At 45.4% G+C, this 19448-nt stretch overlaps 1 protein-coding gene across 2 annotated transcripts in view; it reads right to left on the bottom strand.

Moving 5' to 3' along the window:
• FHDC1 (FH2 domain containing 1) overlaps positions 1–19448 on the bottom strand; it is a 260755-nt gene that overhangs the window by 8583 nt on the left and 232724 nt on the right. For both annotated transcript variants that reach the window (XM_078777022.1, XM_068114426.2), the window contains 2 exons: positions 11962–12079; positions 4626–4790 (listed from right to left, as the gene is read on the bottom strand). In XM_078777022.1, coding sequence (XP_078633148.1) covers positions 4626–4790; positions 11962–12079 — 283 coding nt within the window. The remainder of the gene's footprint in view (positions 1–4625; positions 4791–11961; positions 12080–19448) is intronic.

Here is a 19448-nt window from a genome sequence, read left to right as displayed (position 1 = left end):
AGCTTGGAGGTACAATGTGTGGGTACCCGTCCTCACCCCCACCCCTTTCCTCACTTTCCCCCATCCTCTCCTCCCCCACAACACTCTATAACTTCCCCTTTCCCATCCTTTTTCCTTCCCCCCTCCCCTTCCTTCTCTCCCTCTCCCCTCCCCTATTAAAAATATTAATAACAAGAAGACGTCATGCAGAGCACGATACTTGCAAAATCTGCTCCCCCTCCCCTCAAAAGGTTTCCATTAATACAGGAAATTGTCCATTTAATCAAGATTCAAATTGACGATCTTGAACAAAGCTCGGGTCAATAGGATGAAAAATGATGATTTTAGAAGTTTGACCTCGAGTTGACCTTTGACCTTTTGACCTTAAAAATAGTTGGTTTCCCAATTCAGTGAGGCACTATACAAATGCTGTTCAATTTTCAAGTCAATAGGATGAAAATTGATGGTTTTTAAGATGAAAATTTATGATTTTGGAAGTTTGACCTTGAGCTGACCTTTCACCTCAGCCTCAAAAATAGTTTGTTTCCCAATTCAGTGATGCAATATGCAAATGCTGTTATATTTTCAAGTCAATCAGATGAAAATTGATGATTTTGTAAGTTTGACCTTGTTGACCTTTGAAATTTGGACCTAAAAATAGTTGTTTTTTCAATTTAGTGACAATATACAAATGCTGTTCAATTTTCAAGCCAATCGGATTTAAAATGGCGATTTTAGAAATTTGACCTCCAGATGACCTTTGACCTCAAAATCAATAGGCTTCTCAATTGTGACGATCTCTACAGCTTAGTGAAGTTTCGTGAAGTTCGGTTGAAAATTGTGACCTGTGGGCCGGTGACAAACAAATAAAACAAACAGACAGACAAACAAACAGACAGACAAACAAACAGACAGAAGAACAAAGGCAACCGACCAATATACTTTTAAAATCTTCGATTTTACAAGTAATAACTTGAATTGCCACTTTATAACCTCTGGCAGTGATGACCCGGTATCACTCGCCATCCCGTTTTGTTACAACCCCACTTTCATCGGACACAAAATATCATATACACGAAAGAACATGGATGGATGATCGGTCACCAACACAAAAGTACATGGACGGATGATCGGTTACGTACACAAAAGTACATGGACGGATGATCACTCACGTACACAAAAGTACATGGACGGGTGATCAGTCACGTACACAAAAGTACATGGACGGATGATCGGTCACGTACACAAAAGTACATGGACGGATTATCGGTCACCAACACAAAAGTACATGGATGGATGATCGGTCATATACACAAAAGTACATGGATGGATGATCGGTCACGTACACAAAAGTACATGGATGGATTATCGGTCACAGACACAAAAGTACATTGACGGATGATCGGTCAGTCACATTTTAACTAGTGGGGTCACCCATGGGAATCCCACAGGCATGGACGTGTGTGACATTTGGACATATTGAGTTTGATGCTGCATCTGCACATTCAGTTTTACAAAATGGTTACTGGCAATTTATCAGATCCACAAATGATGTAATTTACACAATTTATTTGCTTCTGATAACATGTGAATGCATGTGCGTGCACATGGGAAATACAGTCTGAAATGTGTAATTACATCTCATGTAAAATGTGACCAAAAGCTCAATTCCTCTCCCTCCCAGCCCCCATCCCTCCCACATCACGCATACTGTACCAGGGAGTGGGTCACACACACACAGGGGAGTGGGTCACATACACAAACGGGGGAGAGTGGGTCACACACACACATGGGGGAGAGTGGGTCACACACACACACACACACACACACACACACACACACACACGGGAGAGAGTGGGTCACACACGGGGGAGAGTGGGTCACACACGGGGGAGAGTGGGTAACACACGGGGGAGAGTGGGTAACACATGGGGGAGAGTGGGTGTCGCTTTACTCCTCTCCCCTCATTCCTTTCCAACTTCTGCTCACTCCTCTCCCCCTCCCCCAGGCTCCTCTGCCCTCCCCCAGTCTCTACTCTCCCCCCCCCCCCCCCCCCCTCACTCCGGCAATTGTTCCAATTGAGCAGGTACGGCAAATAGTAGAGTTAATTGAACATTTCTCTTGGAGCAACACAGTGTAAATCTATCCCCTTGTCCTGTTCATTCATTTGTGAAATGTTTCACAGAACAGTACACGCATGGTGACGTCATTGGACTCGGACCACAATGATGATCTTCAACAATATTATCCAATACTTCATCCGGATTCATTACAGCTGCTCTTGTATTTGTTTGCTGAGCACACATTACCTTCCAATGTCTTTGTTGCTCAGCATCCTGTGCAAGTCTGTGTTAACATTCATTGGCGGTCTCGTTCTGTTCTCTCATTATTTTATTTATTTTGTAGATATAATTTACAAACATGAGTGCGACATGTAAACTATGCTCCGCCACTCTCCCCAAGTGCAGAGTACCTAATTGCAACTTTTTATTGTGACTACGTCTAAAGAATGAAACATTCCGACTATATAAAGAATACAGCTCAAATGGAAAAGTCCCTGGGATAAATGTCTTTTGGGCGGTGGAAAGAACATTACATTGCACCTTTCTGTCCCACGAAAACCAAAGTTACTCTTTTCGTTACAGCATACAAAATGACATCTTTTAAATTATAGATTTCAAATAAACTTCTTTAAAGTGTACATAACTTATAAAATAAGAACGAAAAATATCTCTCGGCAATTTCCTGTCTGTTTATTTATTTATTTTACATATGTGAATTACATGTCCATGCACACATGAAATGGAGTTTGTTCATTAATTCTGGATGTGAACACGATTCAGCCTTGAAAACTGTTGTGGAACAAAAAAAAAACATCGATGGAATGAATGGAAGTTTAAACAAGATTACCTTTACTTCCGGATAATAATGATGAATGAAATGAAATGAGAACAAAGAAATATCTGTCGGCAATTTCCCATCTGTGGAGATACGTGAACGAAGCTTTGCCCCTCTCTCCACATTGTTGACTTTTTGTGACGACCGCCATCAAATGGAAAAGTCTCCCGCAAATTTTAAATATATCTCAGCATTTTCCCGTTTGTTATTTTAGGTGGTGTATGATATACCATGCTGCGAATTTCTAAAATATCTCAGCAATTTCCCATGTGTGCATGAATTTTCTCAATTATTGCTGAAACGGAGTCTAAAACCATCAATAAAAATGAAATCAGATGGTGAATTAGAGTCGAGATAAAGCCGTAAGAGACTCGATGGTCTATGTGTTACACGCCTTTGAAAATGCATTTTGTTCTATAAACGGTAACTTTCATCGGATTTTATTCCCGTTTTTTTTTTCAACCGAGTCGAAAACCATGTTAGCGACTGTGAAAAATGAAATGAGATATGGAATTAGAGTTGAAATAAAACTGTGAGAGAGAGCAAGACACCGCGGGCCTAACAAAAGAGACCTCAAAGCTATGCGAGTAAATCAAATGATGGATATTTGTTTTGAAGCCTCTTCCAGACCGTGTGTAGGCACTCCCCCGGACAGATGTTTCACAGACAGACAGACAGACAGACAGAATCACCTATGGAGAATATAATATAGATGTCACCGTGTCCCACCTTGTCAGAGGGGCAGGGACAGGGGAACAATAAGGATAATAAAATGGCCGCTTCTAAAGCATCATAGACTAATTGAGTGTGAAAATGTATAATTAAGGTGAAAAGGACTTTGAGTACAAATGGAACTGAACTAAGTAGAGACACGACCCCACACCATCCCTACCAGCTCCAGGCTGCGGGTTTTTCTACCTTTGTTGAAAGAAAAAAATTGTTTGCCATCGTATTGTCGGAAATAATTATTCCAGAAATATTGGCAACACAGTCTCCTTTGGGAGAAAGCTCGTTTAACGTCATGACATTGAATTGTCATATTAAAAACAAAACGTTTGTCAGGACAGCTCAGAGGAAGGTGACCCACTTCTGGTAGGTGTACCTCACGAATGGCGGGTGTTTCTACCATGATAAATTCCCAGATTTCTGCATTTGTACTTTTACCATCGCTAACAGATGTATTGGATGCTGGGAATATTACTGTTCTCAATTAGCATTCTCCATTTATAGAGGCTTCATTGACAGCCCATGAAGTCATGACCTGGAGAATGAAGCCGCATCTTCCAGGATAGTAATAGCCACTTTCACACTCTGTCTTTCACTTGTTTTGTTTACCTGTAGCCAAGCACATTATTTTTACCCTGATCAATGAGGGCTCTTAATAATTTAATAAATAAGTGTTTGATGATAACATCCCATCGATGTGAGCCTTGAGTAATGATGTCAAGGGCTCATGGTTCGCTGATTGTTGAGGGAAGACAGCATAGCACTCGTTTATTTTGTAGGGAAGGGAAGGGAAAAGTGGAACATGAGGTTATTTCACATTTTTTGGACGTTATTAGTAATACGAATTGTTCAGCAATATTAAAGCATAAATACTACAATAAATGCCTGTGCTCCTTAATTTTCCTAACATTCCATTTTCTCCTTGTGAACCTTTTCCTGATGCCAATCTCAACTTTATTCTGACAAATCACTACGACGAAGCACAACTTGATATCGCGATTTGATTGCTCGTTCGTTCCCACCTTTATGGCACGATTAAACTTCTTGCAGAAGTTGTAAAAAATCGAGACAGTCTCCTCCAGACTGAAGGAATCGACATCCTCGCAGAAGAAGCTTGCGAGTGAGTGCACATCACGACACAGCAATGTCCGCCGACTTTTCAACACATCCAAGTTCAGGTGAGCATCCTAAAAGACCAGGAGCAACGTAGCATATCGAGCAATGACAAATCAAGTACATAATAATCCATTATCCTCGTTTATCCTTTGTATACAAGGTCAGGGGAGTGAACACTGAACACATCAGGAAACAAATGAACAAAAGCAATAGTAGGAAGAGAGAGGAGGAAACACTAACAGCATAATAACAGGTTGAAGGCTAAAGTAGAGAGAGACTTGGACAAATAGGACAAATGGCGATGTATGAGGGGAAGAGGAGGATCCATGAGTTGGACAAGATAGATACAAAATCCAACTCTCAGGAAGGAAGAACTGTGAATTTGGAAAGAGGTGGTTTTTGGGGAGGGGGACTTGATTAGGGTAGAAAAGATCATGATTTTGGAAGTGACTTTTTGGAAGTCATTCCAATAAAAAATTCCATCTCTTACAGTTCCTTTTTTCTACATTCCCGAAACTCTCCTGCACTCCACCCCTCCTTCAACGTCCTTAAACGTATTTTTGACTCGAAGGTCTCAAGAAACTCATTTTGCAATAAAAGTTCATTTCCCATTAATTGTACCCTTTTCAAAATCCAATCTCACCACTCCCCTCCAAATCTTCCCCATCACCCCTTCCCTCCAAAACTTCCCCATCACCCATCCCCTCCAAAACTTCCCCATCACCCCTCCCCTCCAAATCTACCCCTTGCCCCTCCCCTCCAAATTTTCGCTTCCACCCATTCCTTTCAAATCTTCCCCCTTGCCCCTCCCCTCCAAATCTGCCCCATCATCCCTTCCCTCCAAAAATTCCCCATCACCCCTCCCCTCCAAATCTACCCCCTTGCCCCTCCCCTCCGAATCTTACCCATCACCCATCCCTTTCAAATCTTCCCCCTTGCCCTCCCCTCCAAATCTTCCCCATCACCCATCCCTTTCTAATCTCCTCCCTTGCCCCTTCCCTCATAAACTCCCCCCACACCCCTCCCCTCCGAGACTCTCCCTCGCTCCTCCCCTCCTAGACTCCCCTCTCACCCCTCCTCCTCAAAGCGTCCTCCCCGCTTCTTCCCCCTTCCAACTTTCACCTTCATCTCCCCCAACCTTCTGCCTCGTTCTTCCCCCTCCTCAAATAACACCTCACTGTGCCTCACCCAATCACCATCAAACCCTTTGTCTGCCCCATTCTTCCCTTTCTCCAAGGTATTCTGAAATCTCTGACACACCTTTAACAGCTCGCCCTACCTCTTCCTCCTCTTCCACATCTTACCCTACCCCTCCCCCCCCCCTGTTCTGAATCTGATGCTCCCTCTTCCTCTTCATTAACGGTATGGACCTCAAACATCCGGGGCCTTCGCTCAAACTTGACTGATCTCTCCATACAGGTTGCTTCTGACAAACCAGACGTGATCTGCTTAACAGAAACTTTCCTCCTTCATGATGTCTCTGATTCCTTGGTATCTCTCCCAGGTTACTCCCTCCTCTGGTATGATGGACCTGGGCCTCGTCCTGGAGGTGGGGTTGCTATCTTTATAAAAAAAACTCTCTTCCTCACTCGCCCTGCACTGCCCTCTCTCCACCTCACCCCCAGGAATACCTTTGGCTACGGCTTCCCCTTCGCTCCCACCTTTTGTTCATATGTGTGTTGTACCGTCCACCAAACAGTGATGACTCCATCTACATCTCGCTGTCTGATAATATGGACCAACTTCTCTCTACCCATCCCAACTCTCTCTTCCTCATATTTGGCGATTTCAATTGTCACCATGCCAGTTGGCTGGGTGTGGGTACCTCTCTCACAAGCCATGGCTCTTCAGCAAAGGTCTTCTGCGACTCACTGGGACTGACACAAACTGTCAATTTCCCGACCCGGATCTCAGTCAACGGAGCATCTTCTCTTCTGGACTTGGTTATGACTAACTTCCCTGAAAATGTCTGCTGCTCTTCTTCTGCTCCAATTGGCTCATCTGGTCATGTGCTTGTTAAAGTGGACATCTCTCTGACCATTCTCAGAGAGCCTCCTCAGCATTGATGAGTCTGGCATTTCACTCAGGCCAACTGGCATGGTCTTCAAGCAGCCATCAATCATCTGGTCTGGTCTCCCATCTCTACCGCCTCTGACATCAACTCATCCTGGGAATTCTTCCAAAGTAAATTGCTCTCTCTCATGCACAGATTTATCCCATCTCGTCTTCAGTTGTCATACCCTTCCTCCCGTCTATGGTACACGGAATCTTGTGGTGAGGCTGTTGCCCAGAAACAACTTGCTTTCGTCTCCTGGAAAGCAAATCCAACGGAAGGAAATCTCATTTCCTTTCACAAAGCCCGAAGCAAATGTTTGTCCACCCTCAGGAGAGCCAGGAAACAATATCTCTCCGTTCTCAAGACCGAACTCTCTTATCTGTCTCCCTCTTCCAAATCCTGGTGGCATCTGGTCAAACCTGTTTCTGGTGTTTGTTCCCCCTCCATCCCCTCCCTCACCTCAAACGGCTACACGGCGGACTCCGCACGTGAAAAAGCTGAATGCATCAACTCTATGTTTGCCTCTAAATCTTGTGTCCCAAACCCATCCATCTCTGTACCAACTGTACCCAGTCGTACCCAGCTGCTCCTGGACTCTGTGTCCTTTCCTCCTGACAAGGTGGAAAAGTTTCTGTCAACCCTCGACTCTGATTCTGCAACTGGACCTGATGGCATCAGCCCTCGGGTCCTAAAATCCTGTTCTTCTGCTCTTTCACTCCCTCTCTCTGTTCTCTTCACCCTCTCTTTTGCTCAAGGTCATCTGCCATCTGCTTGGAAATCAGCCAACATCACCGCTTTGCACAAAAAAGGTGCAAAAACAGATCCAAGCAACTACAGACCAATCAGCCTTCTCCCAATTATCAGCAAAGTCATGGAATCCATCATTGCTTCAGATATGAAATCTTTCCTCTTCTCGAATGGCTTGATCTCTGATCATCAATTTGGTTTCAGACCTGGTCACTCTACTCTGGACATGCTGCTTCTGCTTTCTCAACAATGGATGGAGGTCCTCAATGCCAAACAGGAAATTAGAGCTGTCTCCCTTGACATATCACGTGCCTTCGATACGGTCTGGCACCCAGCTCTGCTCACCAAACTCTCCTCCTTTGGTATCCATGGAAATCTCCACGCATGGCTGGCGGACTTCCTCTCTAGTCATAGTCAACGTGTGGCCCTGAATGGGTTTCTCTCATCTCCTCTTCCCGTTCAGGCTGGAGTTCCCCAAGGCAGTGTTCTGGGCCCTGTGCTTTTTCTGGTCTTCATCAATGATCTCTCTGACTCGCTTGAAAATCCTCTCTATCTCTTTGCTGATGACTCTACTCTCTGTCGCTCCATTCCTCATCCCTCAGATTGGCAGTCTGCAGCCTCCTCACTCTCTGCAGACCTGGACAAAATCCACAAACTGGGCAAACAAGTGGAACATGTCTTTCAATCCTGACAAATCTCACACTCTTACGATGTCTCTCCGAAAAGACCGACTGGACAACCCTCCCATCCACTTTCTGAATAATCCTCTCCAAGAAGTTCTGTCACTCAAGCTTTTGGGTCTCACTATCTGCCATGATCTTTCCTGGGAAAACCACATTTCAAATCTGGCCTCCAAAGCCAGTCGCCGACTGGGCATCTTCCGTCGTGCGAAGTCCTTCCTTGGCACACCTGAGCTCCTCTCCACATACAAGGTTTTCATCCGCAGCTCAATGGAATACTGCTCTCCCCTCTGGGCTGGTGCTCCTGCCTCACACCTAGCTCGTCTTCACGCTGTTGAAACCAAAGCGTTCAGAATCATTGGAATCTTCCGCGATGAAGCTAACTCCAAGGGCCTTTCATTCACTCACCGCAGGCAGGTTGGTGGTCTTTCCGTCTTCTACAGACTCCTCTCTGGCCTTGCCCTCCCCCCCCCCCGCCCAGCTCTCTCTGGGCTCTGTCCCCCAAATATTCCTACAGGTCGCACAAGATCTGCCTGCAACCGTCTTATGGTCAAACTGCCAAAATCAAGACTCTCTGCTCACCTTCACTCCTTAATTCCTCTTTTCTCCCGCCTCTGGAACAAACTCCCTCACTCTCTTCAATCCCAATCCTCCCTCCAGGTCTTTAAAACAGCTGTTCCCCACCATCTCTTATCTTCCCCCATCCAAAACCTTGATCTTTTCTACCCCCGCTAAATTCACCCCAAATCCACTTTTTTGAAATACGAACTTCTGTCATGGAAGTCCTTGGTGTCCTTGTGTTTTATACTTCTCCTACCCCCCCCCCCCCCTTCCCACACCTCCTCCCCCCAAGCCCTCTCCCTCCCACACATGTCCCTGCTCTCAAATGTTGTGTTTGTGTGCTTCCCCTTCTCTCCCCATCTTGTCTTCCGCTCCCTCTTTTTATATATTTTGTTTGTCCGGTTGATTTGTTTGTGAAATAAATGTTAGCTCTTTCATGAGCCTCGATTCGGTATAAAAAAAAAAGAAAAAAAAGAAAGTGGGATGGTGGTGAACAACTGTCTTGAAGACCTGGAGGGAAGAGTGAAGTTGAAGAGAACTACAAGGTAAGACCGGTCGCTTCGCTGACAGGTATACCTATCTTATACTGTAGATGGAGATAGATTTACGTGTGCACGTGAGAGGAATTGTTGAGGTCACGTGCGTCCTCACCTACGTGAAACACCGTGTCGCATCAGTCCGCCACCCCTCACGTATGGAGAATGCAGCGCAGAGGGCAACAGGAAATTCTACCATTTTTGCTTCCATAATAAATAGATGGTATAATGTTTTCATCAATATAATGAGCCGGCATACACCTCGGCAACGTGCAGCAATTGTTGAATTTTATTTCAAAAACAATTGTTCAATAATTTCAACTCAGAGAGAATTTCGGGGAGTTTTTGTAACAGGTTCCCCTGACTTATCGCCGCCCCCAGGCTACTTTTTGTGGAGCTGTCTCAAAGAACGTACGTATGTAAACAATCCATCCACTCTGTTGGAGCTAAAAAACAACATTGTCCAAGAAATCAACTATTTATCACCAGAAGTTTAGACGAGGGTGATGGAAAAACCCATAGAAAGAGCTCGGATTTGTGAATGCGAAGCAGGCGGTTATTACCTCCACCACCAAAGGTGGATGGAGGTTATGTTTGAACCCCTGTCTGTCTGTCTGTATGTTCATCTATCTCTATGTTTGACTGTCTGTCTGTTTATCTGTGAAATCTCGAAACGTTATGGACAGATGATTTTGATTAAATGTGATTCTTTGTTGTATTATATTACTGTTATCTATCTATAATTCCAGTAATCTCTGTCTGTCTGTCTGTACGTTTGTTTGTTTGTCTGTGACCGCTGTTTCTCGACAACCACGGGTCCGATATACTTTTAACTTGCCAGGTATATTGCTGGGGACCCGAGGATGTGCCTTTTCAAGGTTTCATATTAATCGGACAATTACTTACCGAGCTATGTCCAAAAAACGATTCAACCAATCAGAGAGCAGCGAACGATCGCGTGTGCCGAACGTGGCGGACACACTCTGCCTCGGATGGCACATTTGAGAGCGTATTCATTTATTTCACGTTTGCAAACTATGTTGGCGTTAAACTATGTTTTACAACTAATAAAAACGAATTTGCGATTCATTCGCTTTCCTGCGCGTTTGTGCACGCGATGGCGATTTCTTTACCAAACTCCGGAAGCCGTTCGCTTTGGACCAAACCATTTCATGTAAATAGAGGGGGGGGGATATAATTTTAGATATAGATATAGTACGGGCATGCCCTAGTATGAATAAAATGGAAATGTTGAAAGAACACGTGTTAATAACAGCAAGCGATTTGTGAATCTAATCGATATGAGAATCCGGATTGAATGAGACTCACGAGTGTTATAAATTAAGAAGATGAAAGAGGAAGAGTTTTTGTAAATTTGTAAATTGAAACCGGCCCATCTATGCGAACTTTACTCAACGATATCATGCTGTTTGCAGGTTGCCTAGCAGCTCATTGATAAAAAGATGGCGACCAGAATTGATGGCGAGCATACATATGGCGTATACATCCCCTCTTTGTTGACGGACGGATGCACGCACGGTCGTACGCAGGCACACGGAGACAAACTCCTGTTATGTTATAGATGTGGAAGTTGGTTCCACAGGTGGAGAAAAAAAAGAGGAACAAATGAGTGGAGGTCGGCAGTGAGTGATCCTGGATTTTGGGATTTTCATCAGAAGAGGTTGTTGATGGGCCGCGTGCAACCTGCATAAACCTGAGGGACACCGAGCACGGAAAGAGCAGAGGGTGCAAGACCAGAAAGGAGGTGGTGTAAGATTGAAAGACCACTGATCTGTTTGTGATGAGCAAAGTGAAAGACCCATGCACTCAGCTTCAACATGGGAGGTTTCAATAATCTTGAAGGTCTTGGTTTCCACAGCGTCAATATGAGTAAGATGTGAGGCAGGCGAGCCAGCCAAGAGGGAAGAGCAGTGCTCCATGAAGCTGCGGATGAAGGCCTAGTCGGTGGACATAAGTTCAGGTGTGCCAAGGAAGGATTTTGTACGGCGGAGAATGCCCATTCGGCAGCTGGCTTTGAGGGCCAACTTTGAAATGTGGTTTGCCAAAGAAGGATCATGGCTGATAGTGAGAAGACTTTGTAGTCTCCCTGTCTGAAGGATGAGGGATGTCACGGCAGAGGCTGGAGTCAGAATCTTAGATAAAGGGGATTTTCCAGAGAGTCAGGGAGATTATCGATGAAGATCAGGAATAGGACTGGGCCCAGACCACTGCCCTGGGGCACGCCATCCTTGACAGGGAGAGGAGATTAAAGGATTCCGTTGGGTGCTACATGTTGGCTACGAGAGTAGAGGAAGTCAGTGAGCCACGTGTGGAGTTGGCCTAGGTTTGCTTATAGGCAGAGAGTTTGGAGAGCAAGTTGCGATGCCAGATGGTGTCACAAGCACGACATATGACTCCTCGACTCCTTTATTCCTTTATTCCTCCTTGACCACCTCCCCTGTCCCCAATCTTCCCCCAATCACATTATTCAGATATTTTACAATCATGTTTATCCACTATCATTCATACATTGTTCAGCATGATAAAATTAAAGTTCACACTAAATCTGGCACATACACCTCTTCAGTAATTGATCGAACACCATTGACAGGTATAATATACCTCGTGTTATTCACAGCGCCTTTTGCTTTGAAGTACTCACCTCAAAAAAAGAGCCGATACTACGTTGAAGATCCACATCGGCAGTTATACTGCCCTGCAAGGCAACTACCCTCTGGGACAGGCACCTTCCCTCTTCCTTGATACTCTCCAAAGAAAGCCTGCACAGGTATAAACGTGTCAGTAGGGGGCAGCCTCATACATGATCTATATATGCATGACAAAAAACACACAAGACACATTCCTATAACTACAAACAAACCATACATCAACCCACATTCCCCTCTTTTGCTCTGACAAAGGGTAAATGCTCAAAATGTTAACCATAGTTCACTTACCTCAGTGGTTAACTTACTCTTAATGGCTTTAAGTTGAAAAAAAATTCCCAAATCATCCACAGTCTGCACTCAGTGAGACGCAATGTTGTACGGATGTGCATTAGACTTGGAGGACACGAATGGCTTTGTATCTCAGTGGGCGTGTCGTGGTGCGGACACAGCAGTTGGACAAATAACGTAGAATGGGAAAATTAATTAATTAGTTTTCTGAACAGCAGGTGCAACAGTCCCACAAACTTGATGATTAATAAACACACAAGACACACGCAAAGAACTCAGCGCTATTAGACCAACGTGAGAGGCCCGTGGGAAGAAATGACAAGTACACCTACACGAGTCTTGGCTCTACAAAAATCTTGAGTAAAGGAAGCAAAACAAGGAAGATAAAACAGCATAAACTGATCCTGCTCGGTTTAGCTGCAGCTGCTCGGTTTAGCTGCTCCTGCTCGGTTTAGCTGCTCCTGCTCGGTTTAGCTGCTCCTGCTCGGTTTAGCTGACCCTGCTCGGTTTAGCTGACCCTGCTCGGTTTAGCTGCTCGGTTTAGCTGCTAGGTTTAGCTGACCCTGCTCGGTTTAACTGCTCGGTTTGGTTTAGCTGACCCTGCTCGGTTTAGCTGCTCGGTTTAGCTGCTCGGTTTAGCTGACTCTGCTCAGTTTAGCTGCTCGGTTTAGCTGACTCTGCTCGGTTTAGCTGCTCGGTTTAGCTGACCCTGCTCAGTTTAGCTGCTTGGTTTAGCTGACCCTTCTCGGTTTAGCTGCTCGGTTTAGCTGACCCTGCTCGGTTTAGCTGCTCGGTTTAGCTGACTCTGCTCGGTTTAGCTGCTCGGTTTAGATGACTCTGCTCGGTTTAGCTGCTTGGTTTAGCTGACCCTGCTCAGCTGACCCTGCTCAGTTTAGCTGCTCGGTTTAGCTGCTCGGTTTAGCTGACTCTGCTCGGTTTAGCTGCTCGGTTTAGCTGACTCTGCTCGGTTTAGCTGACCCTGCTCAGTTTAGCTGCTCAGTTTAGCTGCTCAGTTTAGCTGCTCGGTTTAGCTGACCCTGCTCAGTTTAGCTGCTCGGTTTAGCTGCTCGGTTTAGCTTACTCTGCTCGGTTTAGCTGCTCAGTTTAGCTGACTCTGCTCGGTTTAGCTGCTCGGTTTAACTGACCCTGCTCAGTTTAGCTGCTCACTTTAGCTGCTCGGTTTAGCTGACCCTGCTCAGTTTAGCTGCTCGGTTTAGCTGCTCAGTTTAGCTGCTCGGTTTAGCTGACCCTGCTCAGTTTAGCTGCTCAGTTTAGCTGCTCGGTTTAGCTGCTCGGTTTAGCTGACTCTGCTCGGTTTAGCTGCTTGGTTTAGCTGACTCTGCTCGGTTTAGCTGCTCGGTTTAGCTGACCCTGCTCAGTTTAGCTGCTCAGTTTAGCTGCTCAGTTTAGCTGCTCGGTTTAGCTGACCCTGCTCAGTTTAGCTGCTCAGTTTAGCTGCTCGGTTTAGCTGACTCTGCTCGGTTTAGCTGACTCTGCTCGGTTTAGCTGCTCGGTTTAGCTGACCCTGCTCAGTTTAGCTGCTCAGTTTAGCTGCTCAGTTTAGCTGCTCAGTTTAGCTGACCCTGCTCAGTTTAGCTGCTCGGTTTAGCTGCTCAGTTTAGCTGCTCGGTTTAGCTGACCCTGCTCAGTTTAGCTGCTCAGTTTAGCTGCTCGGTTTAGCTGACCCTGCTCAGTTTAGCTGCTCGGTTTAGTTGCTCGGTTTAGCTGACTCTGCTCGGTTTAGCTGCTCGGTTTAGCTGACTCTGCTCGGTTTAGCTGCTCGGTTTAGCTGACCCTGCTCAGTTTAGCTGCTCAGTTTAGCTGCTCGGTTTAGCTGACCCTGCTCAGTTTAGCTGCTTGGTTTAGCTGCTCGGTTTAGCTGACCCTGCTCAGTTTAGCTGCTCAGTTTAGCTGCTCGGTTTAGCTGCTCAGTTTAGCTGACCCTGCTCAGTTTAGCTGCTCAGTTTAGCTGCTCAGTTTAGCTGCTCGGTTTAGCTGACCCTGCTCAGTTTCGCTGCTCGGTTTAGCTGCTCGGTTTAGCTGACTCTGCTCGGTTTAGCTGCTCGGTTTAGCTGACTCTGCTCGGTTTAGCTGCTCGGTTTAGCTGACCCTGCTCAGTTTAGCTGCTCAGTTTAGCTGCTCGGTTTAGCTGACCCTGCTCAGTTTAGCTGCTCGGTTTCGCTGCTCAGTTTGGCTGCTCGGTTTAGCTGACCCTGCTCAGTTTAGCTGCTCGGTTTAGCTGCTCGGTTTAGCTGACTCTGCTCGGTTTAGCTGCTTGGTTTAGCTGACTCTGCTCGGTTTAGCTGCTCAGTTTAGCTGCCCCTGCTCAGTTTAGCTGCTCGGTTTAGCTGACCCTGCTCAGTTTAGCTGCTCAGTTTAGCTGCTCAGTTTAGCTGGTCGGTTTAGCTGACTCTGCTCGGTTTAGCTGCTCGGTTTAGCTGACTCTGCTCGGTTTAGCTGACCCTGCTCAGTTTAGCTGCTCAGTTTAGCTGCTCGGTTTAGCTGACCCTGCTCAGTTTAGCTGCTCGGTTTAGCTGCTCAGTTTAGCTGCTCGGTTTAGCTGACCCTGCTCAGTTTAGCTGCTCAGTTTAGCTGACCCTGCTCGGTTTAGTTGCTCGGTTTAGCTGACTCTGCTCGGTTTAGCTGCTCGGTTTAGCTGACTCTGCTCGGTTTAGCTGCTCGGTTTAGCTGACCCTGCTCAGTTTAGCTGCTCAGTTTAGCTGCTCGGTTTAGCTGACCCTGCTCAGTTTAGCTGCTTGGTTTAGCTGCTCGGTTTAGCTGACCCTGCTCAGTTTAGCTGCTCAGTTTAGCTGCTCGGTTTAGCTGCTCAGTTTAGCTGACCCTGCTCAGTTTAGCTGCTCGGTTTAGCTGCTCGGTTTAGCTGACCCTGCTCAGTTTAGCTGCTCGGTTTAGCTGCTCAGTTTAGCTGACTCTGCTCGGTTTAGCTGCTCGGTTTAGCTGCTCAGTTTAGCTGCTCAGTTTAGCTGCTCGGTTTAGCTGCTCGGTTTAGCTGACCCTGCTCAGTTTAGCTGCTCGGTTTAGCTGCTCAGTTTAGCTGACCCTGCTCAGTTTAGCTGCTCGGTTTAGCTGCTCAGTTTAGCTGACTCTGCTCGGTTTAGCTGCTCGGTTTAGCTGCTCGGTTTAGCTGACCCTGCTCAGTTTAGCTGCTCGGTTTAGCTGCTTTAACCAGAATCCGTAGTGCTTCACACCCCACTGAGGAAACACTCTTCAATAACACATGGTCAGAGATTAGAAATTTTCACACCAATCAGGGAAAATCTCTGCCTTACACAATATATTTTAATCTACCAGATCACTCAATAGACGATATTCAAATCTCCGCCATCAAATCAATTGCAAATCAATGACACACCGCAGTCACCACAGTCACCACAGTCTTTTTGGATACAGAAACTTCAAACAAGGTTCCTTCATGGCATAATTTGAATTATTTGATATAATTATGAATAATTATGTAATTATTATATTATATTAATAATTAATAATTAATTTAATAGAATATTGATTAATTTAAATTATATAATATTAATCATTTGAAACATGTAATTGTTCACTTACGTACGTCATAGCAATTCATTTATCCTTTAGAGCAGCGGTTCTCAACTCGTTTTAGTCCACGGACCACGAGGCCAATCAAAATATTTTCGTGGACCACAAATGTGGAAAATTCGTGGACCAAAATTTGTTTTTGAGACATGATAAAAAGAGTCGACAACAAACATTTGGTTTGAAATTGATTTCTCATACTGTGTGACGTTGGACAATGTTCCTGTGGACCACCGAAATGTTCCAATGTTCCTGTGGACCACCGAAATGTTCCAATGTTCCTGTGGACCACCGAAATGTTCCGATGTTCCTGTGGACCACCGAAATGTTCCGATGTTCCTGTGGACCACCGAAATGTTCCAATGTTCCTGTGGACCACCGAAATGTTCCGATGTTCCTGTGGACCACCGAAATGTTCCAATGTTCCTGTCGACCACCGAAATGTTCCGATGTTCCTGTGGACCACCGAAATGTTCCAATGTTCCTGTGGACCACCGAAATGTTCCGATGTTCCTGTGGACCACCGAAATGTTCCGATGTTCCTGTGGACCACCGAAATGTTCCGATGTTCCTGTGGACCACCGAAATGTTCCAATGTTCCTGTGGACCACCGAAATGTTCCGATGTTCCTGTGGACCACCGAAATGTTCCGATGTTCCTGTGGACCACCGAAATGTTCCGATGTTCCTGTGGACCACCGAAATGTTCCGATGTTCCTGTGGACCACCGAAATGTTCCGATGTTCCTGTGGACCACCGAAATGTTCCGATGTTCCTGTGGACCACCGAAATGTTCCAATGTTCCTGTGGACCACCGAAATGTTCCAATGTTCCTGTGGACCACCGAAATGTTCCAATGTTCCTGTGGACCACCGAAATGTTCCGATGTTCCTGTGGACCACCGAAATGTTCCGATGTTCCTGTGGACCACCGAAATGTTCCAATGTTCCTGTCGACCACCGAAATGTTCCGATGTTCCTGTGGACCACCGAAATGTTCCAATGTTCCTGTGGACCACCGAAATGTTCCAATGTTCCTGTGGACCACCGAAATGTTCCGATGTTCCTGTGGACCACCGAAATGTTCCGATGTTCCTGTGGACCACCGAAATGTTCCGATGTTCCTGTGGACCACCGAAATGTTCCGATGTTCCTGTGGACCACCGAAATGTTCCGATGTTCCTGTGGACCACCGAAATGTTCCAATGTTCCTGTGGACCACCGAAATGTTCCAATGTTCCTGTCGACCACCGAAAAAAAAAATTCACCATGGACCACCAGTTGAGAACCACTAGATTAGAGGGAGGAATTGTCCATGCCCCTACCCCTGTCTAGTTGTGTGTTGTTGATCGACTGTTGTTGTGTAGACAGTCGCACCTTTTATAAATTTATCTTTGCGTGGGCAAACAAGTCATTCAAATAAATAATATAGCTGTCATTTCTACAACTTTGGATTTTAAGACACAATAAGTTGAAATGTTTGGTATTTGAAGCCAGGGCTCCCTCCATCTCCCCTTCCACCACCCCCCCCCCCACCCCTCCGCCCCCCCGCCCCCCAATGCCACTCAAACAGTTCGTCAGCAGGGTACAGGATAGCTATATCAGGCACAGGCTGAAAATGTCTTTTGGGTCAAAAGGTGATGGTCTTCACCTATGGACTACTTGACAAATGGGATACAAATTCGGAAAGCAGTGAACAGCTGGAGGGTAGAGGATCTCCATGTGGAAGTCAGGAGACAAGTGGGCGTGTTTGGTCTCGCAGGTTTCACACCAAAGTTGAACAAATAATATAACGTATTCAAATCTCTTATCTTTTTACATGTTATTTGACTTTGCTTTCTCTCGTTCGTGTACAAGTCGAACATCACTGGTACATTGCCTACATTTAGTGTGGGTGTACATTGATGATAGTTGGTGTGTGGGTGTAGATTGGTGATAGTTGGTGTGTGGGTGTAGATTGGTGATAGTTGGTGTGTGGGTGTAGATTGGTGATAGTTGGTGTGTGGGTGTAGATTGGTGATAGTTGGTGTGTGGGTGTAGATTGGTGATAGTTGGTGTGTGGGTGTAGATTGGTGATAGTTGGTGTGGGTGTAGATTGGTGAGAGTTGGTGTGTGGGTGTAGATTGGTCATAGTTGGTGTGGGTGTAGATTGGTGATAGTTGGTGTGTTGATGTAGATTGGTGATAGTTGGTGTGTGGGTGTAGATTGGTAATAGTTGGTGTGTGGGTGTAGATTGGTCATAGTTGGTGTGGGTGTAGATTGGTGATAGTTGGTGTGGGTGTAGATTGGTGATAGTTGGTGTGTGGGTGTAGATTGATGATAGTTGGTGTGTGGGTGTAGATTGGTGATAGTTGGTGTGTGGGTGTAGATTGGTGATAGTTGGTGTGTGGGTGTAGATTGGTGATACTTGGTGTGTGGCTGTAGATTGTTGATACTTGGTGTGTGGGTGTAGATTGGTGATAGTTGGTGTGGGTGTAGATTGGTGATAGTTGGTGTGGGTGTAGATTGGTGATAGTTGGTGTGTGGGTGTAGATTGATGATAGTTGGTGTGTGGGTGTAGATTGGTGATAGTTGGTGTGTGGGTGTAGATTGGTGATAGTTGATGTGGGTGTAGATTGGTGATACTTGGTGTGTGGGTGTAGATTGGTTATACTTGGTGTGTGGGTGTAGATTGGTGATAGTTGATGTGGGTGTAGATTGGTGATAGTTGGTGTGTGGGTGTAGATTGGTGATAGTTGATGTGGGTGTAGATTGGTGATACTTGGTGTGTGGGTGTAGATTGGTTATACTTGGTGTGTGGGTGTAGATTGGTTATACTTGGTGTGTGGGTGTAGATTGGTGATAGTTGGTGTGTGGGTGTAGATTGGTGATAGTTGGTGTGGGTGTAGATTGGTGATAGTTGGTGTGGGTGTAGATTGGTGATAGTTGGTGTGTGGGTGTAGATTGGTGATAGTTGGTGTGTGGGTGTGGATTGATGATAGTTGGTGTGTGGGTGTAGATTGGTGATAGTTGGTGTGGGTGTAGATTGGTGATAGTTGGTGTGGGTGTAGATTGGTGATAGTTGTTGGGGGTGTAGATTGGATGTGGGCACGGGGAAGGAGAGATGGGAAGGAGAGGAGAGGAGAGGAGAGAACGTTCCCAAGACTTTGTTATTTATATTATTACTTAGTAAAAGTACACCGACTGAATACTGAAGTCCGGGATCGAACTGGAGTCTAATTATATATCTTTTATCCCTGGGGTGTACATACAGAGTTTGATTAAGGCGAGTCAATTATTTTCCAACCATGGAATTAAACAATACAGCACTTCAAAAATGTACATAATAATGTAAACTAACTATGGAATCCAATATTTATTAATAAAGTTTGGTTTTAATCTATTTTTACTTTGTAAAGCGAAAAGTTTTCGATACTTTCAAGTTTAAAAATGAAGCAGAGTCAAGGCTCAATCGGCCTCTGATAGGCCTCTGATGTCCATTTTAAGACTGAATCAACACGTCTTCAATCATAAATTACTTTTTGAAGGAACAAAGGTACATTTTGATTACAACTCAAGCAAAGGAGACCATGTAATGACTGTTTCTTCGGTTTGATTATACACCGCCCAAAGAAGATGCGTTTTCAC

Source organism: Myxine glutinosa, chromosome 4, assembly GCF_964187855.1.
Source record: "Myxine glutinosa chromosome 4, kmMyxGlut1.1, whole genome shotgun sequence".
NCBI classification, from domain to species: domain Eukaryota; kingdom Metazoa; phylum Chordata; class Myxini; order Myxiniformes; family Myxinidae; genus Myxine; species Myxine glutinosa.
This window is presented reverse-complemented; position numbering and strand designations above follow the sequence as displayed.